Source organism: Lutjanus erythropterus, chromosome 21 (assembly GCF_056507025.1).
Source record: "Lutjanus erythropterus isolate fLutEry1 chromosome 21, fLutEry1.hap2, whole genome shotgun sequence".
NCBI lineage: Eukaryota > Metazoa > Chordata > Actinopteri > Lutjaniformes > Lutjanidae > Lutjanus > Lutjanus erythropterus.
In genome coordinates, this window is record NC_139337.1 from 6,114,201 (window position 1) to 6,140,485 (window position 26,285).

General features: G+C 41.1%; 1 protein-coding gene across 1 annotated transcript in view; it reads right to left on the reverse strand.

Annotated features, from left to right (window-relative positions):
• Positions 1-7,965: 7,965 nt before the first annotated feature.
• Positions 7,966-26,285, reverse strand: part of kcnh2b (potassium voltage-gated channel, subfamily H (eag-related), member 2b) — a 298,591-nt gene continuing 280,271 nt past the window's right edge. The window contains exons 13-22 of the mRNA XM_084747800.1: positions 25,750-25,949; positions 18,989-19,241; positions 17,754-17,947; positions 16,696-16,798; positions 15,438-15,589; positions 15,187-15,331; positions 14,904-15,093; positions 12,625-12,730; positions 12,296-12,403; positions 7,966-10,276 (exon numbers count right to left, since the gene is read on the reverse strand). Coding sequence (XP_084603926.1) covers positions 9,821-10,276; positions 12,296-12,403; positions 12,625-12,730; positions 14,904-15,093; positions 15,187-15,331; positions 15,438-15,589; positions 16,696-16,798; positions 17,754-17,947; positions 18,989-19,241; positions 25,750-25,949 — 1,907 coding nt within the window. The 3' untranslated portion in view covers positions 7,966-9,820. The remainder of the gene's footprint in view (positions 10,277-12,295; positions 12,404-12,624; positions 12,731-14,903; positions 15,094-15,186; positions 15,332-15,437; positions 15,590-16,695; positions 16,799-17,753; positions 17,948-18,988; positions 19,242-25,749; positions 25,950-26,285) is intronic.

Here is a 26,285-nt window from a genome sequence, read left to right on the forward strand (position 1 = left end):
GGGGAAGCTCTCCTCCAATCACAGAGCAAGGTAAGTGACTGGTGCTCCTTTTATCCAATGAAATCGACGCAGAGAGCTAAGTGGCGGTGGTATTGTCCAATCACAGCTTTCAAACCCTGGGCAGGCCCTGGGTCGTCACCGAATGTACTTTTGACAGACACCGCGCACATACAATGAAGAAGTTTGACTCCTTTTACGGGACGGTGTCGGTCCAATCGGCTGGAGGAACAGGCTCTGGATACGGCCACGGCCCAGGAAGACGCCCTGATACCGCCCAGAGCAGAGGAATGTCACCGGGATGACAGCGGTTAGATTTAATATAGAAAATACAGAGTCCGACCAGAAACTAGACATTACACGGTCCATTCACATGTATTACGCACGGAGGAGGTATTAAGAAATAAATAATAGTTTAATCCTGTAGTTTATTAGCCCTTAATTCTTTAAATAAAATAGCTTTAGCTGGAAGGACAAATATTTCAAGACACATCACAATTAGGCTGTTTAATTCCAATTATACCTGTGATAATGAGTTCAACTAACGCTGAGGATAAGCCAGAAACCCGAGCAACATGTCCAGATGTATGTCCTGTCTAATATTTATAGAAGAAAGTCTTCTGGCTAATTCTTCTCACTTTATATCCTCTAATGTTTCCCTCTGTGGTGGTAAAACTACAATAACTTTCCATATAAAGAACCTGGGAGGGGAAACTTTAAAGCAGTTTAACTTCAAAACGGTTCAGACTTCAGATAATGTAGGTTTATAGTGACACCATGTGACCAAAATGACCAACATCAGTTCAAAGCTGCAGCAGCACATCATCAGTCTGTGATGTTAGATTAAATATAACAGGTCTGTGGTCAGTGTTGGAGAGTGAACTGTGTGATTAAAATACAGCTTTAACTACATTTTGCAGTAGCTCGCTGGTAATTTAACTACAGTTATATTTACAGAGTGATTGGAATGGTTACATTACTTTTTTGCCACTTTTTGTGTAGTTAACTGCTGACATTCATGGACATTGTGTAAATAAAATAAATCTGACATTCCTTGCACTTTACCATGAACAGTGGATTTTGTTTTGTATTTTTGTTTTATATATGACCTGTGTACAAGAGGGCACTTTTTGCAATAAACCAAACTTTTTCACTGCAGGCATATTGCTATAAAATAGTAGTTTCCAATTGCATTTGGTGTAGCACAGCCTCTCTAGTGAGCCAACATCTACATTAGCAGCATCCTCACCCTGATCTGGATGGAGCAGAACCTTCATTAGTATCATTGATAACACCTGTGTTATTGTAACACCTGGTCAGTTGTGGCTTTTTCTGCATACATTGTCAGTTTGATTATGTATTTACAGAGTGGTTTGAATGACTTTTTCTAACTAACTTCAGTTAACCAAACTGCATTTCTCCCTAGGGTAACTTTGCTCTTGTTTTACTGCTTTCAGCATGTAGTAATTGGTAGCTTGCAAAGCAATGCTTTCAGAGTAGCTTCTCCAACACTGATGGTCTAACATCGCCGACCTCCTACCCCCCACTATCTAAGACCAAGCACCAAACCTGTGCTGATCATAGACATATACATAAACGCTGCGTTGGCCTTTGGATCGTATGTTGACATCATTTCCATTTTTGTTAGGTCAGGACTGACCTCAATCTCAATGAATGGTGTTATATTCATCTACGTATATGTGTCTATGATAACCCCTCTCCCTCTTACCATTCTTCGTGCAGCTTTAATTATCAAATGAAGCTGAAAGTTGTTGTGTCTCCATAGATCATTTTCAACTGGCATGTTTTGCATACTGCAGTTTGATTTTTGCTGATCACTGTGTAATTTTTCTGTACAAAAATGGTATAATTTTTTCAAACTAGAGCTCAGCAATGTAACATTTTTTCATGAGTCTCTGCTGCAACCTGATTGGATGCTGTCAAATTGGATCAAGTGTCCACCTGCGGGGAATGAAAAGTGTTAATGACAGTTTGATCCAGGAGATGAAGGCCTTTTAATCTTTGGGTTTGGAGGGAGGCATCAAGTATTTTCAAGTCAAAAGGCTCAAGTTTTGTCAAGTCTTAAGTTATCAAACTATGACTCATGCTGTTTACCTGCTCATCTTCTAATATTGAATGTCTACAGTAGTGTCCAAGCTAAGTTTTATTCTTATCAGATTTTTGTCAAGCTACAGCACACCTACATTTAAATAAGTAAAGAAATTTAAACATGTTGTATAGAAAACAAGGTCTGAGTTACAGGTTTCCTTTAACATTTTTATATTGTATGTTCTGTATTTGTGGGGAGGACTGTCGGTGTGGATCTGCTTTGGAAGGAAGCCTTGAGAGTTTCTCTTCATCTCCATGAACAAAACACTCAAGTTCAGAATCTGTTTTCAACCAAAAAACCCTCCAGAAATCTGACTACAATTCATGTGGGGGTGAAGTGGGTGGAAGGTAGTCTGGTAAGTAGAAAGGGGGGCCTTTGTGTGTCTCTACCGAGGCGCCCACTGTCTGCTCCTGTGTTTCAGTAACACTTCAGAATGTTTCTGATGTGTTCACAAGAAACCGTAAAATGTTTCCTTTGTGAAGAGACTGAGAGTATCCAGAGGAGATGCAGTTGTTTTATTCTGAGTATGTTGGTTTAGCTGCAGTGTTTGTTGGGCTGTGTGCAAGAGCTTGAAGACAGGACGTTGCTGCTGCTGATATGATGTTAAGATTAACTGTTCAATGTACAACATTTGATTTTGAACACAGTGAGACTGGAACTTTTTCTTATGTTTACAATGTGTCTTACAGAAGAGAGAACAGGGATTTTTCTTCATGACAGAAATACAGAGAATGAAAAACTATTTTTTCCACAGCTACACATTTCACTTTCTTGCTGACCTGAGAGATTCCAGGTTGATAAATGTAAAAAGAAATTCACTAAATGTCATAAGAAACAGTCCTGACAGCTTGAGTTTGCTTTCAAAGAGGTTTATTGAAAGAAATATTTTGAAATTTTATAAAGTTCAACCATTAATAATGCTATCACACAATCAGAACCTGGAGCTTCACCATTTCCCCCTCCAACCTTCTTCAACAGTTGATATGAATCATGTATTATGAGCTTGTAAAAGCACTCTGTTGGCCAGCCTGGTATTATAAATCTATGGTTACCTCAATAACTCCAGGGACTGCCATAGAGTATACACTGTTACAAAGATGAGCTGCTTTCAAAACATTTGAGAGAGTTATTTGGGACAACACACCTCAGTACTGTTCTATGGAAAAGTTTTATGGACAGATATAAGGAGGGAAAATGAGAGAAGTAAGACTTTTTCATGTTGCATTTCGAGAATAAAATTAAAGTGGAATAAACCTGAAATGTCGACAACAAAGTCAAAATGTTGAAAATTAAGTTGAAATGTCAAGAATAAACTCAAAATATTCTCAACATTTAGACGTTCTTTTTAATGTTTTCACTTTATTTTTGACAAAGTGAAAAATAGTTGAAAATATTTTCTTATGCCTGGGGCTAATTCTTAAAGTTCAACGTAATTCTTGAAATGCAAAATAAAAAAAAATCTTTCTCCTCTTGTTTTTTTTCCATTATATTTGGCCCTTATACTCTTCCATGCTTTTCAGCATAATGTGTTAAAGACATGTTAGTACACATTTTAACACCTCATGAACTGAACAGGAAGTCAAATGCGATTCCAAAACTGCCCTCAGATGTCTCGGTCACAGTCATTCTTCAGTGTAGCCCGTCCCGGCTGGACGAAAGCAGGGTTTCGAATATTTTAGGTACACTTGATTTAACTTTCCAGGCAAATGTGGAACCACACGGCCCAGATAAGGAAAATATTATATCGATATTTGGGAAATGGTTAAGAGTTCTGCTCAGGACTGCCACACATGCATCACTCTGTTACAGTGGTTTGCAACCAAAGATACAAATATACAATAGAATATTGTATCATCTAGGATCACTATATTTGCAGCTATTCAGTACCCCTCTCTTCCATGACCTGGAAGTAGTATGTATATATATGTATATATAAATATGACTCTCCCGTAACCCGGAAGAATTCAGTGTTTCACTCTACACACAGTTTGCAAGCATACAGCAAAAATCAGCTGCTTTGCACGTCAAACCCTCTCAATGCTGGATGATTTTCAGCGCAGCATGCAAGTAAAAATGTGCACAATATTAAAAGTCTTTAGCTTCATCATCCTAATCACATTTAATCACCCTCATCATCATATCCATTTTTACCATGGACAGCTGTATCCACATCTTTTTTTTTTTTTTTTTTTCCAATAAGGTGATTATTTCAATAAGAAATTAGAGCAGACTTTATTTATTTAGTATATTTTCCTCTATAGTATTCTGCATTTCAAAGCATGCCAAAGAAATTTTTCAGTTTCTGCATAGTGCTGGCTATACGAGTGCCAAAGAGTTTGATTCCTTTACAAGTAGTAGAAGTTGGTATGTACAGGCAAGGAGTGACAGAGCAGATCCAGTGTTGTGTAAACGGTACCAAACCCCCCCTCCCCAAGTGCTCAAAATATCTACAAATACAGGACTCAAGTCTGTCGGAACTCATAGAAAGTTGAACAGAGCTGAAAAAAGCTCAGTGTATGGAAGAGCCATTAAGGGAGGTGTGTGTGTGTGCGTGTGTGTGTGTGTGTGTGTGTGTGTGTGTGTGTGAGTGTAAGCTGAGTATTTATGTCTATATGTGTGTGTTTAGATGTAAAGGGGGAAAAACACTCTAACCTCCTTAAACACCCCCCTCCCTCCCCCCACCCACAAACACACCAACTCCCCCATTTTTTTTCAAAGTGCACCCTCTACTGTTTTAATATGCAGTATGCATTACATAAATGTATTCTCTAGCATCGAATATTCCACTAAGGTCTAGCGTTACATACAAGTCAAATAAGAAGTCGACAACAACCACATTCTAGTTTTGAGGTCATAGTTCTGAATGTAAAGATACAGTTCAGGCCACTAGGTGACTGTTATTGAACACTAACAACACTCGCTACAGTGTGTGTGATGGAGAGGAGAGCCCGCTTCTGAAAACCACTATCCACTGCACTGGAAAAAAAAACAAAAAACAGATTCACTGGTAAAGAAGTGGACGGAGCTGTAGATTGACTGGGTGTTTACTGAGATTTGTTTGTCCTGGTGAGCACAGGCAGGGGACTGCTGGTGAAAACTAACCGACGGTGATGGTGTGTCAGCAGAGAAAACCAAATGAAGCACAACAACAACAAGCAGATAGGGTTCAGTAGTAAGAGGGAAATCAGTAGATTTGGTCAGCGTCAGCTTATCTGCTCCGGACATCCACCATGCATCACACACAGTGAAGAGATTCTAGCAAGTTTGTAACATGTTGAATCAACGCTCATCTGAGATTTACAATCAGAGTATTAGGACCAGCATGAGGGAGAAAAATAAGACGAGGAAGAATTTACATTTTGAGAATAAAGTTGAAATATCAAGAATAAAGCTAAGTGATGAGAATAAAGCTGAAATGATGAGATACAGTTGAAATGTCGAGCATAAATCTGAAATATTGAAAATAAAGTTGAAATATCAAGAATATAGCCGAAATGTTGAAAATAAAACAGAAATGATGGGTATAAAATTAAATTATAAACAATAAAGCTGAATGTTGAGAATAAAGCAGAAATGTTGACAATAAAGTAGAAAAGACAAGAATAAAGTCCACATGTTGAGAATAAAGTGGACTCTTGAAAGAGTATTTCAATTTTTTTTTTTTGACATTTCACCCACATTTTGAAAATACAAATTAAATCTTCCTGTCATCATTTTTTCCCCTTATGCCTAGACTTAATCCTCTCCTGTAGAAAATAGCCAGAATCACTTTTTAAAGTGTGGAAACATCTTCACAATAATTATCTGGGTTTAAGTTTTCCAAACCGACCAAGTCCAAAACTTCTTTTGTAGTCACTGTAAAAAAATAAATAAAAAATCCTTGGTTGAACTTTAAAGTCACAGATTATCCAGCTGCATTTACAACTTCTTTAACATTCAGTCAACTTTCTTTCTTTCTTTTTTAACTTACAGAGCTGAATAAGAGTGAGTTCAAAATGTCACCAGTGATCATTTGTTGCAGAGCTCACTTGCGTTGGTTCTGTACTAAAGTGCACGTCTACAAAAGCGTGACATCGGCTGCGTACGAACGCACAGCCACACTGACGACAACCGTGACAAAAGGTAGAGCAGGACACCTGCACCATGTGACTGTGTGCGCATTTGGGAATTGATCAGTCTAGAATTATTAATTAATAATAGCAATAATATGTACCGCTCACCAAGCATTTTACACCCATAAATATTGAATAAATATTGAGAAAGGTTGTATGAGCATAGATTTTGGGATTATGAACAAAAGAACAAGTTTATACAGAAAACCTTCAGCTGCTCCACCAAAGAGCTGTTCATGAACTCGAGTCAAAGTGAGAAATCATAGTAGGTACAATCCACAGACAAACAATAATAAATAAATACAACAGCTTAGACCAGCAAGCAGCAAAATACAATCTTCACAATTCTGCATTAAAGGGGAATTCCGCCAGAGTTAAGGTTCAGGATGTTACTCTTTAAATGTCACCTTTCCTTCCCTTCCTTCTGATTGGTTGGTTTTGAGTTCAGAGACAAAGGAAAATGAACCCTCTAACATCAACGACACGTTCCTGAGTCTTTGTTAAACATCTGCACTGTTTAAGAAATAAAGTGCTAAAAAAAATGAGCGAATGCGGTTAAGCTGCTACACGTCTTAACTGTTTAAAGGACTATTGCACTTCACAACAGGCTTTCCCTCCTCTGGTAGGACTCGTCATCGTGTGGTACAGGAAAGGGTCTGTCCGTATAATTTTTTGGATCAGGGAAGACAGTTTGAAGATTTTATTTTCCTTCATCTTGGGAACTCAAAACTGATAAAGCTGCAAGATTGTGCAGAAGTGAGTTATTTCAGTTAAGTTCCATGTAAAATCATTGCACCTGCTCTTATTATTTCATACATCTCTGCCTGCCCTGAGGTTTCTGGACTCCGCCCTCAAACCATGTTCATCTCCATCGCCACCTTTAAAATTTGCTTATATTTAACACAAATCTCAGGGGGAAAATTACATTGCAATTTATTCCATTTATAAATGATTTCAAAGGACTACTTTTCTCTTGATAATATATATTTAAAAATCAATCTACCTTCATCACAATTTCTTGTTCTTCCTCCTGCTCACTGACTGAAGTCAGAAGAAGATTAATAAACAAAAGGAAATCAGATCATTCGCTCTGAAGTTGCCAGTTCCCTCGACAAGCCGAATGGATCCTGCGGCTGCTGAGGTGTCGCACGGCTTTGATGAAGCGCAACCCTCCGCTGAGGTGGATGCATTCTGTATGGACCGAGGATGTTTTCTCCTCACAGTTTTCGAGATCACCTCTACAAATTCCCTTCGCTCGCTCTTATAAATTGGTGTTATTTGTCAGGTACTGTGGCAGTCTACAGTACATCATACAGCCAGGCTGCACAGAACCAAATGAAACCTGAGCAGTTGTGACTTTTTTAAGCCTGAATGGTGCGGCTTGACAGACGGACACACTTGAATTCATCCTAAATCAAAGGGATTTAACTAGACTGTTAGTTTGAGTGATAAGTTAATCGGTGCATGTTTTACATATGCTGCATTTCTTGTTGTTCTATATAAATATGGCAGCGTTGTGGTGAAGTAATCATCATCTGTGCATCTTCATACCTCAGAGAGCCCGTGTTGGTGTGTTGGTGGCTGTGACAGGATCAGATGTGTGTCAAAATGGGAGCTTCATTTAGCACATCGTATAAAGTATTAGCAAAAAGAGTGGTGCTCAAGTACAGTGTCTTATTCCTGGGATCACTATAGGTGCAGTATTGAAAATTCTTGGATGACCTCCTAAGTGGAGCTGCAATGATTAGTCGATCAAAAGAAAACTGCCAACTATTTTGATAATCGATTAATCTTTTCAGTCATTTTCAAGCAAAGTTGTCAAACGTTTGCTTCTTCAATCTGAGAATTTGCTGCTTTTCTTTGTCATTTATGACAGTCAGTGAAAAGTCTTTGAGTTTTGGACTGTTGGTTGGACAAAAGAAGCAATTTGAAGATTTTTTCAAAATTTTTCGACTTGACTCTTAATCGATTAAGTGTGAAAATAATTGGCAGACTAATCAATACATGAAAATAATCTTTAGTTGCAGCCCTACTCCTAAGTACACTAAAACCTACGTTGTAAAGGGTTTTTTTTTTTATTTGTGCTCTCTAGATTTAACCCACAAACACTGAATCTGTCATTTGCCTGTCTCAGCAAGCCTTTAAAATCAGTTTGGGGCAAAGAAAACAAATTAGACTCCAGTGACCTTCTCTACAGTGTGTGGAAGCAAACGTTCTACTGTATACGCCATGCTCTGCAGACTGAACCACAAAAAAAAAAAAAGGACAAACACACACATAAAAAGCTTTGGACCTGAACTTATCACACACATAATAAGATTAAAGCGCACTCACTCGTCTCTTCTTGCCAGTGTTTGCATATTGTACCGTACATATAGAATAATGGCGCATTCGGCTGGTCATTGTAAACTGGCAAACTTGTGTGTATTGACGTATCACATGACAAAGTGGTTATGTACAAGGTAAAAGCATTCCGGGTTCTTGCTCAGGTGAAAAAAGTAAGGACCAATGAAATCTGAGGTAGCAAATTCAACTAGGATAAACTAGAATCACTCAAGCTTTGTTTCCTTTATGTGTGTGCTTGACTTTTAGAAATCAAAGCAGGTCAGTATCATCAAGCACAACGTTTCGCAGCTCATAGCTCATGGATTTAGTAAGCTGGGGTTTCCTGCTTGTTGAAATATTTATTTTGGTGCTCTGTTCTCGTGGTAATCTTGTAAGTTTGCCAGTTTACCTGCCTAAAGCATGCCATATGTTCTTCACTCACTAGCAAATCTGTACAATGTTTATGATAGGGCAGCTGATATGTTCATCGAGAAAATTCATGGCTTTTAACCCTCCAGTTCCCACCCCTGAGGTGCAAACCAGCCAATCCAGTGTGCTCTTGGGAAGGGGGGAGCATCAGCTCCGCCTCCTGGGGCAGGACGTCAGGGGGAAGGAACCAATAACAGAACGGGACAGCAGGTTTCCTGTTAGGCCAGCTAACACTACGATTCACCAACCAGTTTGTGAGTTTATCGGAAGCGCCACGGACATATAGAATAGAATAATCATTATATCAATAGGATTTTCAGTGCAAGACGTAAATGGCTACTTGTTTCGTCATTATTTCTGTCCGTTGTTGTCTTGTTCTCGTCAGTCATCCAACACTGGATACAGCAGTAAAGGGATTCTTCTACAGGTTAGCAGTCGTTTATGTGTGTGAACATGTGTCAGGTCAGTCTGGGTCGACCTGGACCGTGTTCATGCAGAGGCAGAGCTCCTCTCTGCTCCGTTTGTGGTTTTGGTTAAAGGTTGTACCGTTGTGGAGTTCACAAAGCTCCAGATGTTTCATGAGGAGAGGAGGGGGGACAGAAACAGACAGAGAGAGGCCTCCATCAACCCTTTCCTGGACCACCCCCCCCACCGCCCATCTGGCTTCACTCCCTCTGAGCACTGTGTCCTTTTTTGGGAGGTCAGATACAGTAGCTGGGTGTCCTAAAGGGTTTTGGTGGTGGGTACAGCAGGTGCCTCTTGAGGAAACAGCAGGATAAAACGGTGCTCTCCTCCTCCCTCTGTATCCCTCCTTCCATCCCTCTCTCCTCCCCCCGTCACCTCTTCCTTAGCTCCCCCCCGGGTCGGAGCTGTGTCTCTGTGGTGTCCGTGAGTCCAGAGGTGTCTGTGGTTCTTGGAGGGACAGCCTCCGTTGGGTTTCAGGATCCAAGGAAGATACCCCCGTTCCAGCCGCCGGTCCAGCTCCAGCCCCCGCACCCATACACACCCCTGAACCAAAGTCTAACCCTGCTCCTCCTAAACTCGACCCTGCTGCCACCGCCGCCGCCGCTGTCCCGCTCCCCAAATCTAACCCTAAACCTGAACCTGAACCTACTGCTGGTCCTGGAATGACCCCAGCCCCAGTCCCCAGTCCCAGCTCCAGCTCCAGATGCTGCCCCAGGCTGTCCAGTCCAGATGGGGCGAGCTGCTGGCTCTGGCTGGGGTTGATCAGCGGGGAGTCCTGGGGCTGCAGGGAGTCCAGTGGCTTGGCTGGGAACTCCTCAAAGTCCTGGGAATCCAAGATCTGCAGGGAAGGAAACAGAGGTCAATGGGACTGACTACTACAACTCTTTTTTTTTTTTTTAATGGCTTTTCATGAAGTCAGGTTTCAAATATCACAGATCTTTCTTAAGGGAGAGAAATTTCAGAGAAATTTTTAGAAGCAAACATCACTCGTCTGTGCCAACTGGTCTGATTGTAATCAGTAAGATTTTTGATATGTAAATGTATTTTCATGAGGTTCCTCATTTGTATTTTTTTCTCAGAAAATACAGAATGTAAAATCCAATCTAATAAATTATTGTTGAATGACAGCACTGAGATAAAATGCTGTGTTCAGACAAAGCAAAGCCATTTTTTGTGCAAACACATCACATATAAATATAAAGACATGGATAAATGAGGGCTTTCAGAGGGCAGTGTGGGAAAGTCCATTGTGTCCATGAGTGTACAGAGAAGAGAGCGGGAAAAGGCAGGAGACTGGAAGTACATAAAAGAAAGAGTCTTTGGGGAGAGCTGAGTTCAGTCAGAGGCTGAACTGAACAGACACAGACACATAGCCGATGTCTAGCTGTTAGCTAGTTGCTCATTACCTCACGGCTGTATTTTAGCTGTTTGGAACAAATTAACAACTTGAATAACCAGAAATCTTCCCACAGTTAAGCTTGCATGAGTAATGCCAGGCAAAAATTTTGCTTTGCTTTCTGTCTGAACACACCATTAGTGATAATGTAAAGGTTAAAGGGAAAATTCAGCACTTTTCAGTGTTGATAGTAAATGTAGTCAGTTGATACAATAAATTCCTCAGCTTTGCAATATTGACCAAGAAAGTTAAGTTCTCCTGCTCATGGAGCCGTTCTGGCAGTGCCAACATGTACCAGCATGCACTGCACGCAAGCGTCTGATGTCAGCACCCATGTTGTTGTGTATCACCACCCTAGCTGATAGCTATTACTTTATCACCAAACATCTATCATAACAAAGGTGACAAAAATACTCATCTACTACACCCCCTGACTAGAAACCCCTGAGACTATAAATCCAAGCTGAAATAGTTTGTAGTTCCATTACAACAAGAACAACATCACTGTGACATCACTGGATGCAGGAAGAACAACAGATTTTGCAGCAGGTTAAAATGGTCAGTATAGCACACACTGAGGATGTGTCAACAAAATTGCATATGGTCATCTTGATCACACAGTTACTTAATTTAACACAGTGTGTGTTTTCTTTTCTTGTCTTTCCTCTAACAAAGCATTTTATGAAATAACACATGAACATGGGGTGCTATTATAATACAGAAAAATAGATAAATAAATAAAACTTATTATGAAAAAGAAAAAAAAGAAATAAAAATTTAGTTTTAACATTTATAGTTGTTGAGCGTATAAGCCCAAAAAGTAGTTTGTCCCAATTAAATGTAACGTCAGTCCCAAATATGGTCACTAGTTCTGAAAAAATCTTCTGCCAGAAAATATTTATTTTTGGACAGGCCCAAAACAAGTGGTAATGGTTGGCTTCTTGGGAGTGACACAGCCTCCAGCAGCTGGAAGAACCTGAATGGTAACTGGCTGAGCTGGTGTATTTCATTTTTTCAGATCCTCAGAGAGTTCTTTGCCATGAGGTGCCATGTTGAACTTCCAGTGACCAGTATGAGAGAGTGTGAGAGCGATAACACCAAACTTAACACACCTGCTCCCCATTCACACTGAGACCTGGGGAGGGAAAATGGCTAATTGGGCCCAATTTGGACATTTTCACCTAGGGGTGTACTCACATTTGTTGCCAGCGGTTTAGACATTAATGGTGTGTTGAGTTATTTTAAGGGGACAGTAAATTTACACTGTTATACAAGCTATACACTGACTACTTCACATTGTATCAAAGTGTAATTTCTTCAGTGCTGTCCCATGAAAAGATGTAATTAAATATTTGCAGAAATGTGAGGGGTGTACTCACTTTTGTCAGATACTGTAAATACCTGTAAGGACAACAGAGTGAAGTAGGCAAACTAATTATTTTATTACTACATGTACTTCACCTGTGATAGAGACGCCAGGGTGTCTGTCTCCAGAGGTGTAACGGGCTGGACCAGTCTCTCTCCCGGACCTGGTCCTGGTCCTGGGCCGGGACCAGGGTAAGGTGAGGCCTGCAAGAGACAACATCTTATTTTGTCTGGCAGAGGTGTCTATTCACAGCCGGGGTCAAGTCTTCAATAGTAATAGAAAGCTGTCTTTGATCCTGCCGCCTGTTGTTAAGGTGACTTAGTCCTCCTCAAAGACAGAAGCTTGCTGTCACAGCCTCTGTGACAACAAGCTTCTGTGTACAAGTGTGTGCCCCCTGTGTGTGTGTGTGTGTGTGTGTTATTACCTGAGGTGGTGAGGAGACGGCGCTGTAGGCCGGAGGGACCAGAGCCATCTGTCTCTGCAGCAGCTGCATGATTGCTCCAATGTCCGTCGACATGCGACTCTCCAACCTGCACAGCGTGTAGCAGACGATCAGCTGTTAATTACCACATAGGTGAGAGATCTATATTCTATAAATTTGATCCTTTAATACATACATTTCATTTATTTCATTACTGACAATATAACTATTCTGCCAGCATGATCTAGAACATTAAAGGAAACGGATGCCTTTCTGTCCTCCAGGGTTTAATTTTCTCCATCATTAACATCCGTTACAATACCACAAAACTTGCAAAGGTACAGAATGTAAATCAGAAAGGAAATGTCTGATATGATCGCTCATCGCAACAATAAACTGTGTGAGAGAAGCAAGTCCGGTAAGATTCTGTAGTTTCATCAGTCTGGGTGATGGAGACACTGGTAGTTTGGTGTGTATTTATTTAACTAATTCAAGGTACGTTTTGTTTGATTTATGTGTAAGTTATTTTAATGTTATGCGACATTTATGACAGACTGGAGCTTTTTATAATTATGAGATTGAGGTTAGTAAGAGACCGATGCTATTAAGTGAGCTAAACTGTGATAAAACCCTAACTAAATAAACTCTGAGACCGTTAGCTAACATTGTTATTACATGTCTGTCATTTTATAGCTAAGGGTTAGCTTACAGCCGAACAATGCACAATTAATAATCAGAGAAAGTTTGCAAACATTTAATTTGAATATGTGATACTCCTTCAACATTAGCTGTCAATCATCATAAAGCAGCCTTGGATTGAAATAAAAGAAACACCAAAGGACTGAAGAATACAGACTTTGTTAATATTGATTTATCCTAAACTCAGTATTTTTAAGGGACACTTAATGTGTGTGTTTAATTTGACTCACCATGAGCCCTGTACAGTATGCCTTTACTCAGCTTTGGATACTATTTGGAGACAAACAGCTAAAAGACAAACGCACACACTTGGAAACATCAGAATTCTCTGTGTTCTTTCATTCTACAGAGGCACACATTCATCAGTGGTCATATGAAGTAGACTGGGTTTTCATGTGCTTATTCATGCCTGAAGGATTCAAGTTAACTGGCACCAAGAAGACCATTAGATCATTGGTATTATGATGTAATGACCCTTCTTCTTTAGATCCAGTCTGTAAAATGTAATGGACGCTTAACAGACAGACTGCTCATAGTTCTAAGTCATTATGTTTGCAAATCTTAACAGGACAGTTGTTGTGCAAGATGTCATCATAACTGGTAGGATTGATGTCCAAAGCTATGAAAATAAGAGCCTTGTTGGCTAATTAGCAAACACGGCTGCTAGCACCATCTGTATGTGTATAATTTTGTCTCCCCTCCACTTCTCCCATAAACTTTTCAGTCTAATTATTATTCTTTTCTAAACTTGGTTTTGCTTACGCTGCATATCTCCTTCCATCCTGCTGGTATTCTGTTACTTTTGCAGCTGCAACAATCTCATTTCCCCCACAGGAGTCAACAAACTTTTGTTTTATCTTATTAACAAACCATGATCTTGGTCTGCAGTCACGCTGCAGAGATAGATGAGTGTGCGCTCCACACATACAGGAGGTGTAAATTTTACCTTCAAACCTGCTGGGTCCTATCTGAGGATCCCATACCACTAATTAGGCCTCATCCTGCTGATTTCCTCATCTTTGTTCAACTTTCTGAGCTCCAACAGAGACTTTGCCATATGTGCAGTTTCTTTCAGTACTTGGAGAAGTTCTTGCCTCACACACCGCTCCTCCCCTTCCAAATTTCCTCACACACACCTTTAGCCTGCTGACACATCTTATCCAACAGAGGCATCCAGTCAATCATGCGTTAAAACTCTGAGCATTCAGCTGGAGGCGCAGCCAGCCTCAGAGCGATACGCCTGCACAAAGACACACAGCCTGTGATCTCTACGAGACCTGACAATGGAGCCTCATCCTGCTAAAGGCTACAGGGACGGAAAATCTCGTTTTTTCCACCACACTGGAGAGAGGAGGCTTCTCTCAGAGGCAGCCAGGTAAAAGAAATGCGCTCCAACTGTCAGATGACTCAAAGTGTCATAAGGCTGCAGCGTTTTAGGAGCAACTTCAGTGCTGTCTGTCTTCAACAACTGTTTGATACACAGCAAAACACAGACAGACCAATACACACACACACACACACACACACACACACACACACACACACACACACACACACACACACAGACATCCAACCAGTCGTACCTGTTGAGCTGTTTCTGCAGCAGGTCCAGGCGTGTGTCCAGCTGGTTGCGTTGCTGTCGGCTCAGGCTGTGCAGCGGCGTGTTGAGGGGCGGCGGGGAGGCCAGGCTGCAGCTGGGAACCTCCTGGTACTGACCACCCCCCCGACTCTCCCCCCAGAAACTAAAGATGTTGGACACGCCTGAGAATGCACCTGTGGAGAAGAAGACAGGTGGAGGTGGAAGAGAGGGTGAGCGCGCGTTTCCAGTTTAAAAGCACATGTGGATGCTGTCCTGTTCGATTTTACCTGACAAGGCGTTGCAGGTGTTCCTGGTCTTGGGGTCTCCATCGCCTTCAGGGTTCTCATTGAAGTTCATGGGCGTGGACTGAGCCGGCGGATTCTCCAGCATTGTAGGTGGAGGTGCGAGTCTGGTCACGACTGACTCCTCCCCCTGTTGGAGGAGCAGATCCATGACATTAACACCATCTTTAATCGTGCCAGGATTTACAAGAACAGCAACCGCAAAACAATTAGTCATGATGAAAACTGAGTTATACCTCATCACCACTGGAGTGTGAAGACACTGAGTTTCGATGCGTCTCCCACTGACGCTTAGGAGCGTCCTCCTGTTTTTGGTTGCTGGCTGCCTCCCTCTGTCTCCGTCTCACTGACTTGTGGGACTTTTTAATTTCCCCAGCATCTGCATCATCTGGACAGAGGTGTGCCAGGAAAGATTAGAAAAAAAAAAAGCCGGATTGGTCATTCCAGCTGGATCAGGACAAACTTTTTAAAGATGGTGAGATTGCCAGAAAAACTCTGGCATGGACATATTTCATTATGAAATGAATTTTACTGAAGCTGTATTTCTGTAGCCGCTCAGACAGTCAGATAATTGGGAGGTTTTTTTATGTGACAATAAAACAATCGGTCGAAGGTGAGAGAAGAGCTATAGAGGGTTGTGTCGAGATGGTGAACCTAGATTTGCACATAAGCACTTGATTCAGCAGAAGGGGAAGTGTAAGAAGTGACAAAGTGTGTGTAGGGGATGAGCCTGGCATCCTGTGTAAAAGCAAGTCAATGTTGACTTTTTAGTTTTGGACTTAGCTGAGTTATTATTTTCTTTTTTATATATTATTTTTATTATTCACCAACAGTTTGGTTAGGTTTAGGCAACATAACTTAGTTACAACTTACTTACAAAATCTAATGTGATCCAATAACAGAGCTCTGCCATAAATTCTACTTTTATGAAGCTTAGATTTTTTCAGTTTTTGTTGAAAAGTAATCATTAGGGCTCAGTCACACATACGTGGATTATGGAAGGCGGTGTTGGAGTCACAAAACTTTTCATCTCAGCAGGTGATTAGCTACTCTCCTGCATTCATGTATGTGTGAATTAAAATGAAATGTGTCTCTAATAATCTGATTCATGTATGTATATTGGGTGGTCAAAATATTAATATAAACACCTAGATATAAAGTAGTCCAGTTCAAGACCTGTGCAAACTGCTATTCTGATAATAAGCACATAGGTAACGTAATAGCTCATTGACAGCGCCAATCAAAACTCAAGATTATTATCATTTTAAAGGCAGAATTTATGGCTCAGATTGTACAAGTATACATAATGAAGTGGCTGGTGAGTGTTTGTAATAAAGGGAAAAAGCTAAAACAAACTCCACATGGTGAGTTTTAGGAAAAAAATCATGGTTTGGGTTAAAATAATAAGGCAACAGGACACAAAAAAACAACATGAGCATGTTTCACATGTCTAGGGTTACCATCTAGACATGACTGCTGCAGGGGATAGGATACCTTTTTCTGTCCGTCTTCGGAACGACAACTTGCGTCTGCGTAATTTGTTGAATCCCCCACAGTTGGAGTCATCGCTGCTTGGAGAGCCTGGGATCATGTTGGTCTGAAATGAGGATCAGATTATTTTTATTTAAAAAGATACACTGCAGGGATGAAACACACAAAACAAACAACAGAATGAGAATCAGAAGCTTTTTCTAAAAGTCAGAGGAAGTGCTTTGCTTAGATACTTAGATACAACAATGCAGAGAATACGCATTGATTAGATGGATAGATTTACTTTATTTGTTTATTTAATAGAGACAGTGGACAGTGACTGACTGTTCCAGAGTTAGCTAGATGGATAAATCTAATCAGCAGAGCCTGGGCTGGTAAATCCACAATAGAATTAAGGCATCAAATGTTATGAGGTACAGAGAAAAAAAAAGCATCAAACTAAAATTACTTTCCATTTAAAATATTACATCATACATGAAAAATAAAAAAATATAATACTCTATGTTCAGTACTTATGGTTCATGTTCACATGATTGGTTAAGTTTCAGACATGATTTAATTTGTGTTTTAAAACTGCTGCTCACTGGCCAAATTCAGTTACCTGTGCTGTACTACATGATCCTGTTTGCCTGATGTTATCTGAGCTTGGTTAAGTTTATTATATTTTATTTTATTAGCAGAGGGAAGCAAACTCTGCCAGAGGCGGAGGAACAAGATTGTGACAATGTTATCAAAGGTCAAGAGGTTGCACTTTGTTTTATTATATATCTAATATTTTGAGTGTTCCTTTGTATTGTGTGACTGGGGCCTAAGAATGTTTTTTACCACTTGGGACCGAGTGGTAATACAATATGACAGGTGTGGGAATATCAGAGTGCATGCACAACATAGCAGCATCTGTTGACAGCTGGTTCCCAACTGGCAGGTAGCTGGAGAGAATATTAACAACAGAGCAATTATTCAAATGATCCTAAAATTCTCAAAGTATTCAGGGTGTCTGTTTGAATCAGGATTCGGTTTGAGTCTTTACGGTTGTTCTTTGATGAGGTTTGTACACTCACATCTCGAAGGTTGAAGGTGATTTCCAGGTTGTTCCAGAAGTTGTCTGCAAACTCGGGGTACATGTCCAGCACCTCCAGAACATCTTCTCTGAAGATTTTGTGGAGGTCGCAGTAGGTCAGCGCCCTCACATCAGCGTTGGATTTACCTGGTCGGGCGTACAGGTTGATGGGCTCGCCGAAGATGTCGTTCTTCCCTGGAAGGGGTGAAACAAAAGGAAAACTTTACGGATGAAACGCAACACTGGATCTTCACCGTTACCAAAGTACAAAACAACATATTGTATCTCAAAATGAATGAATGTGTTAAAGATAATTTTTCCCAAACTATCTCAAAGTTAGTTGATTCTTCTGACTCACTGATCTCTTCCACAACATTTTTAAATATCAAGTACAGCAACATTTAAAGCAACACATGTAAAAGTTAATGATTTTCTCAAATAAATATTCACAGAAATCTGTCAACTGATGTCCACATTAAAACCACCAAAAGTGGGGGATCCTACTGTATGTTAATTTACATAACTTAACAGTATTATCAGTTCATGCATGTTGTAAACTATTTTCCTCATTAAAGAGTTAGATCCAAACCCAGCTCACACTGGGACGAGAGGTGAGGTCCACCCTCAACTGTCTTTTCTTGTGTTATCCTGAATCACCAGCAGATGGTGCTACCAGCTAATGCATATTTAACCAAAAAGCATGTAACTGGGCAAGAAGGAGGCCTGCTACACACTTCATACTTCATACATACATCAGTTTATATTGATCCTGGAGGCTGTGGCCCAAATAAGCCATTTTTATTACTACTGTCCTGCTGATAAATCCATGCATGCTAGTCTGAGCTGTTCTTAATTGCTGCAGGGCTCAGAGATCAGTCCTGAGTTGGCCTGCAATGCACTAGACCTACAGGCCGTGATGCAAATTTAAAGGTAGAATATGCAGGATTTGTCAGCCGCTGTTTGTAAACACAACAGAGAGATAGTTGACTTTTGAGTTTCATTCCCAGGTTGTCAAATACTGCGTTTTGGATTGGTAAAGCACCCGAAAATTGGAAATACAGGTAGATAGCAGGGTGCAGTGCAGATACAGACACACCACACATCTCTCTCAACTGTTTTATATATATGTCTATACATTGTTTTTGACTCAGATTTAGTTGCTAATAAGCTAAAAGTTAACAAGGTGGTAAATGTTGTTAGTTAAACATAAATTGAAAGCCTAATATAGTTTTATACCTAAGATGGCGACCACCACGTCTCCTCTCAGTATCTCAATGGACCCCCTGGATATGAAGTAAAGGGCGGTGAGGACGTCCCCGGCGTGGACCAGCGTGTCACCAGGGGGTGCGTGGGTGGTCTTGAACTTCATGGCCAACGCCCTGAGGCAGCCCTTGGTGGAGCCTTTAAAAGCCTTGCAGTTCTGCAGCAGCGTCCGGTTCAGATGGAGGCAGATATCCGCCTGGAGACACTCCGGGAAACCTTTCAGCACCTGGGGACAGGGAGCGAGGGAGCGAGGAAGCAGACGGAAGGAGGAGAAAGGAGGGCGGGAGGGATGAGAGAAGGAGGGGAGGACAGAGGGAGTTGGTAGAAAAAAGAGAGAAGGGAAAGAGACAGACAGGCAGGAGAGGAAGGAGAAGGAAGAAGGGAGAAGAGGTGGGATAAAGACAGCGAATGAATTGATAGAGAAAGGTTATATCAGTATTGATACAGGCTATTAGCAGCCACTGACTGATACGATGAGTGCAGAACATTAAGCTCATGTCAAATAAATGTCACAGATTATGGACGCTTTAAAAGGAATAATAAAAAGAGGAGCCTTTAATGTCTTAAATGTCTTCATCCCTACTGGTGAACACCGATGGGACATTAGCCGTTTACTGTTATTACACCATTCCACAGATGAACATGACTAAAGCAAATTGCCTATACATTTATCAGCAGATATTGGTTCTAACCATCAGAGAAGCCGTGGCTTTAGTTTAATCTTTGATGATTTAACCCCTCAGTAGAAGACAAGCATCAGCAGTTCCTTCCAAGGGCTTATGTATGCAGTAAATTCTAGAGCTTCACAGCAAAATTATTTCAATCTGTATTTCAGAGGGCGTACAGGAACAGAGTCAGCAGGCCCGTAGAGTGTAATTAATATGAAGAATTGGTGCAGTTTTAATGAGTTCACTGGAAGCATGGGAAGCCCCAGCTCTTTCAAGCAGCAGGCTATGGGCTTCTCTTGTAACTCTCTGGCTGAGTGCACAGAACAGAAGCAGACCTAAAACACCCACGCCGCGTTTCTCCCTCTCTCCGTTTCTCTCTTTTTCATCCGTTTCAAGCTACGCTCTTCATTTCAGCCCTCACTGGGCTCCGTCTTCATCTCTCCGTTGGCCGGCGTCCATTTCTCTCTTTTGGCATTTTTCACCTGCCAGTTCCCGAGTCACCATCCTTTTGTGAGCCTCGTTGCTCGTCATCTCCTCCCCTTTACTCTGTTTTTTTCCAGTGATCAGACATCCTTTTACTATTACCTCTTTCCATCTCTCCTTAAAGTCGCAGTAGATGGCAGTCAGCGAGGCCCTAGTTTGGAAAAGTAGAGGCAGACACCCGCAATGTAAGCTAAGCAACGTACGGCTGTGGACGGTGTCACAACAAATCAAAATCAATACCTATTTAAGTGTACACAATATTTAGAATATTTTCACCACTTCACTTTGCTGTCAGACAGCCTTTTCTGTCAGGAAACTGCCAATTATCGCTCACTAAACCAAACTTCATGGGTAAAATCAGTCATTTTACCTCACAGAAGATGGGATTTGCTGGTCTATCATTGCCTAAATCAAACTAACACAAACTAATAGCAAAACTTACTTAACTTTTTTTTTCCTTAAAAAGTCTGGTTGCTTTGGAGGGAGTAATGTTTGGCTTGTGTAACAGCAGTTTCCTAAATATAGCGCACGCTTAATCTGATATTGTTGTTTAAGGGGCTAAATTGTGTTTTGTTGCTGGCAGCGTCCACTGTAGTACATTGCTTAGTGTCCTTACTGGCACTCCTCTGCTTCTCCAAACTAGGGGCGTGCCGACTGGTAACTGATACTACGGATAAGTACCTCATACGACCCCACTTAAAAAATCTAAACTCTACCTTTAAACACCCCACACACCCACACAAGGTCTGGTTCGGAGACAGTCAAGCACACAGAAACACGGGAATGAATGTTAACAACTCAACTCCCTTTTGCGGATTTGAATAATAGCCTACCATTACTGCCTGTAGACAACAACCACTTTGTTTGATTTGTGGGGTGCCAGGTGGGTACAACCCCAAAATGTGCTGAAGTCAGATTTTACAGGCCGGCGGTATCAGGTGTTTTTTTGGCTCCAGTTTAATGGTGCATTTAGCAGATGGTGAACTGCTGACTTTCAAGGCTACGCTGTTCATTGTTCATATAAATGTTTTCTGTGGTGATATATTATTGTAGTCTTTGCTGTAGCTTCTCTATTCGGCAAAGCCTCTGCTTAGTGTGAAAAAGTTTTATGGACTTTTGTGCATTTTTTTAATGGTTTTTGGGACCCTGCACTCCACATGCAAAAGAAGAATCCCTAAAAATGTATACATATATGCTGCACTTATATACATTAAAAATAACAAATTATGATAAAATGGTGATTGTGTTGTCCTTAATTACAGTTTATAAAAATCAGAAGTGCGGTAGTATACTTAATGCACTTATTTTCCTTGATAGAGTGTTGATACTTTATGATTGATAATGTTGCATTTTGCATCTTAACTGCAAAGAACTCTCAACTGCCTTTTTAATCACACAGATTTTTATTTTTTTTTACCCAAAAACCCTGCAGAGAAGTTGGAAGTTTCAGTACTGCCAGCAGTCTTTCTCTAAATCCCAGCAACCCCCCAACAAAAGGTAGGCCAGAGTGTACATAGTCTCAGATAGAAAACCCAGGGCTAAATACTTCGCAAAACACTTGCTACCGTTTGCTCAGAGGGCCCGGTAATAACTCAGATGAGTGTATCAGCATTTTTATCATCATCCGGAGTGACTCTGGTGACTGGATTGTAAGACGTCCCTGTTCCGCGAGAAAGTTTAATAAATAACATCAAGCTGAAAACTATGAAAATTGCTTTCTTGGGTGAAACACTAACAATTTGTTGGACTACGCAAAATATATATAACCCCTTGACTACCGCACAGCATTCTATACACCACATCCATCAAAATCCTCTACAATGCATCCAAAACTCAGCTGCATGTCTTTACCCACTCCTGCACCTGAGATCACGTCACTGGCTCCCCATTCAACAACAAGCGGCTTCCTAATTGCTGCCCCCTCCCTCACAGTCTCACTCACTCCTCTTTTTTCCAAAACTGCACTCAAAACCCACTTGCTTAAATCTGCATTTAATGGGACAATTCACCCCAAAAACAAATTTTTTTCCTCTGGCCTGCACTGCTATTTATCTATCCAGATTTTTTGGAGTGAGTTGCAGTTTTGGAGATATTGGCTTTAGAGATGTCTGTCCTCTCTCCACTCTATAATGCTTGCCAAGACAAAGCTTGTGGTGCTAGAAGCACCAGAACCAGTGTCTCTTTCCAAAAATCACAAAGAAAGTAGTTTCTACCTGAAACTGCTCACAGCAAGGTCAGTGCATCTTGAGTAACTGGGTCATGATTTCGGGAAAGAGTTTTCAAATGTATTTTTGGTGCTTTGAGCACCACAGGACTAGTGCCATTTAGTTCCATTATACTGGAGAGAAGGCAGACATCTCTTAGGCTGATATCTGTCCCTTTAATCTATCATCCATCAGTCCCCTCTTCTCCTTTTTTCACTGTTGTACTCTTATTGCTTTCTGCTGTTTCTGCTTGTTTGTGGTCTTGTAGTCTGTTTCTATTATTGTTTTTTTTTTCTCTCTACCCTTTTAAGTGCCTTGGGATACCCTTTAAGGCACTACTGAAATAAAATCTCTCATTATTTTTTATTATTACTCATTAAAAATGTGTCACGAGTTAAAAAATATGGTACTAATATATTTTTGAAGAAGTCTGAAAAGTAAAATAAAAGGGCCGTTTGTTACGATGGATGCTGCATTAATGACAACCTCTGGCCCCACCCTCTAACCCTTCATCTAAGAAGTTCCTCTTACCCACAAACAGAATAAAGAATGTCAAACACCTCTAGCATAAAAATAAAGAGCGAACATAAACTTAGCAGAAACCTATCAATCACAGGTTTTGTCAAACACACTAAACTGATCATTCTGAAGATGTCTTATACTCTCTGCTTGCATGTCTGAGAGACACAGTGGACTGTGGCCATGCTTCTGCACTCAAGGTCAGTGCGACAGCACCCTGGAATGCACAGATTTTTATTGCTATTGATCTCTGCAAGTGTCTGTGCAAGTTGCACATATTCACATAGAACTTGGAGGTCAGCTGCAAAAGTGCAGAGTAGTTTCAGTGTCCTGCTCATCCAAGAGATACAACAGATTTCTCATTACAGCGTTACCATACCATTCAGTTCCTCATCAGAACTGCTTTATTATTTTCTCCTTTCCTCACGAATGAAAGAGGTCACAGCTGATTAAATCAGTGGTTGAGACAGGGACAGACAGAAAGGGAGACAGGGTCTAATTCACACAATCATAATAATCATTACAGTAAACATTCCCTAATCCAGTCTGCTCACTACACTGCACTTGACTGTGACTTTAAGAGAGCAACATAATGGGGGAATAGGAGGGGGCAGATGCCGGAAAATGCGTTCCCGTGGATGCTTGTCAAATTTGTTTCCTCTCTACTTCAATGGCTCACTTATTGCACTGAAATGAAACAAGGTTCCACTGATGGAATATTGTGTTTGCACTGGGACCCCCCCACCCACCCCCAAACAGAGCTCCTCTCTGCTTCTATGAGGCTTGGCGGGAAATAATGAGCCACTGATTATGCTCCGACGAGCAATTTTAAACAGAATTTGGATGCTGGGAAGGCTTCCTGAAGTTATGAGCAGAGATATTTTTAGTAGAGTGTACTTTTTGAGCAGAGATTATGAAACAGCTTACAATGCAGTGAAAAAAATGAGAAGCTGTAGCTGCAAAATACCAATAGTCTTGAATCGATTTAAGAAGTCAAACAATAGCTAAATGCACACTCATAAATTCATTTCATATACAAATCCAACTCTATGTTCTCTTCACATACTACTCTTGATGTATGACATAGAGATTTATCTTAGACCAGGTGCAAAGTGGTGCACAACGCAGCGCAGTTGTCATTTTCTCGCCCAGTGCCTTCATCGTGTAGCTAGCAAATGTACTTGCACCCCTCTGTATAGCCGTGGGTGTGTTGGTCTTAAAATGAGGTGTGGTTGGGCACAGTGCTGATGCATTGTTATGCTGAGTCAGCAGAAAGTCACCGCGTCACTGACCAACAAAAACCTGTCTGAAGTCAACGGCGCAGTATTTCCCTGCTATTTAAAGGAAGCATTATTCAGACAGTAGGATAAGACATAGGTGCATTCACAACACGCGTACACTCACTTGTAAGGCACTGCAGTTAATCCACAAGTCATAAAAATGATGATGATGATTGCAGGTGGGTGAAAAAGGATGATGCTGTGTATGCATTTTTGCAAAAAATGATTTCGTCTGAGTTTCCTCTGTCCTGTCTCTTTGTAGCTACAGATTTTTCTTTTTCTGCTTAATTATTAACATTTTTTGCCACAATAAATACACACCAAACCATTGTTTAAGTGATGTTGACGTGATTTCTTCATTTCTTAATTTAAGAATAAATCAGAGAGGCTGCTCTCAGTCATTAAACTACTGCAGTATCAGTTCCATGTGTGCTGTGATGTCTCAGCAGTCATCCTTCTGTGTCTCAGATCACACTCACACAGTTAGGACAGGGGGAGACACTACATCCTATGTCACCCACCTGCAGCCCATCTCTTGTTAATCATGTTAATTTTATAAGTATTGTTTCTGCATGTATTTTTTATGACTCAGAACTGCCTGTCCAGCGGGATAACTGCAGTACCTGCATCACTACAAGTGGGTCATTTTAGCATCTCAGTTCACTTCTCCAACTGGATGAATACATGATTTAAATAGAGACACACCAGAGGCAGGCTCATCAGGCTCTTCAACAGAATGGGAGATGATGCTCTGATTAGTCAGTGGTGTCATTCATGTCAATTAAAACACTTTTTGTGCCTTGCAACTTACTTAGACAGGAATTATACGCTGCTTAAAAAGCTTAATTTGCTCGCTAAACAATGATAATAACAACATCCGTGCATATTGGCATCGGCAGATCTCAAGTGTGTGTTATGTTTATGATTATGTGTGTGCATATGCAGCTGTGGTTGCATGCATGTGTGTGTCCAATGTCACATCTGAGACAAAGCCTTCATACGAGAGAAACAGAGATGTGACTGGGACTAGGCCTGTTTGTGTGTGTGTGTGTGTGTGTGTGTGTGTGTGTGTGTGCGTGTGTGCGTGTGTGCGTGTGTGAGCAGCACCATCCTATACACTGTGACTCACAGAGTTCAGTTTGAGGTCGACTGTACACAACAAGCATGTTGAAAGCACTCCTTCAATCTGAGTGTGTTTGCATGCATGGTGTGTGTCCTTTGACAGGTGTGACTCACTGTGTCTGTGAGTAATAAAGGTTCATCATGCATGCTGCAAATACTTTAACCCGTCTATTTCCACATGTTTGAGTATGTATGTGTGTGATACTCACATCACTCCTATTTTCTTTGAGGGAGTCGGACCATGCATGGTGAGAGAAAGTCTTCCAATCATCCTATTAACGTACAACGCAGGCTCAAAATACTCCTCTAGCCTTTTGTGTGCGTATTCATGCGCAACACTCATTACGTTAACAGACTAGGTGTGTATACACACACACACACACGCACACGCACACACACACACACAAACACAACCACACACACAAGAAGGATTTGGGTGCACGAGGCTGAGTACTCACAGCGTTCATGTCGATGCCGTTGGTGTAGGACCAGGCGTGCTGGAAGTACTCCTCCAGCCTCTGCCTGAGTGGGTTGGGGATCTGGTGGAAGCGGATGAACTCCCTGACTCGCAGCATCTGGGTGTGGTAGCGGGCCGTTCCCGAGTACAGCCGCTGGATGATGGCTGACACGTTCCCGAAGATGCTGGCGTACATCAGGGCTGGAGGTGGGAGAGGGTAGGGGTGAGACGTGAGGGAGAATTTGGACGTGTGAGGAGGGAGGAAACAAGGGAAGTAGGCAGGAAGGGAGAGAATAACATACACATTAACACTTGATACACTGATATGACCTGACACTTTTCTCTATTTCAATTTCTGTCTTCTCCACCTAAAAAAAAGGAGGAAAAAATATATACACACACACACACACACATATATATATATATAGCTTGACACCCTTGGGTGATATGTTTGATAAAGAATACTGTGGGGAAAGGCAAAGGAAAGATATAGAGAACAGATGAGCAAGAGGAAGCTGAGACAGCTGGTAGTATAAT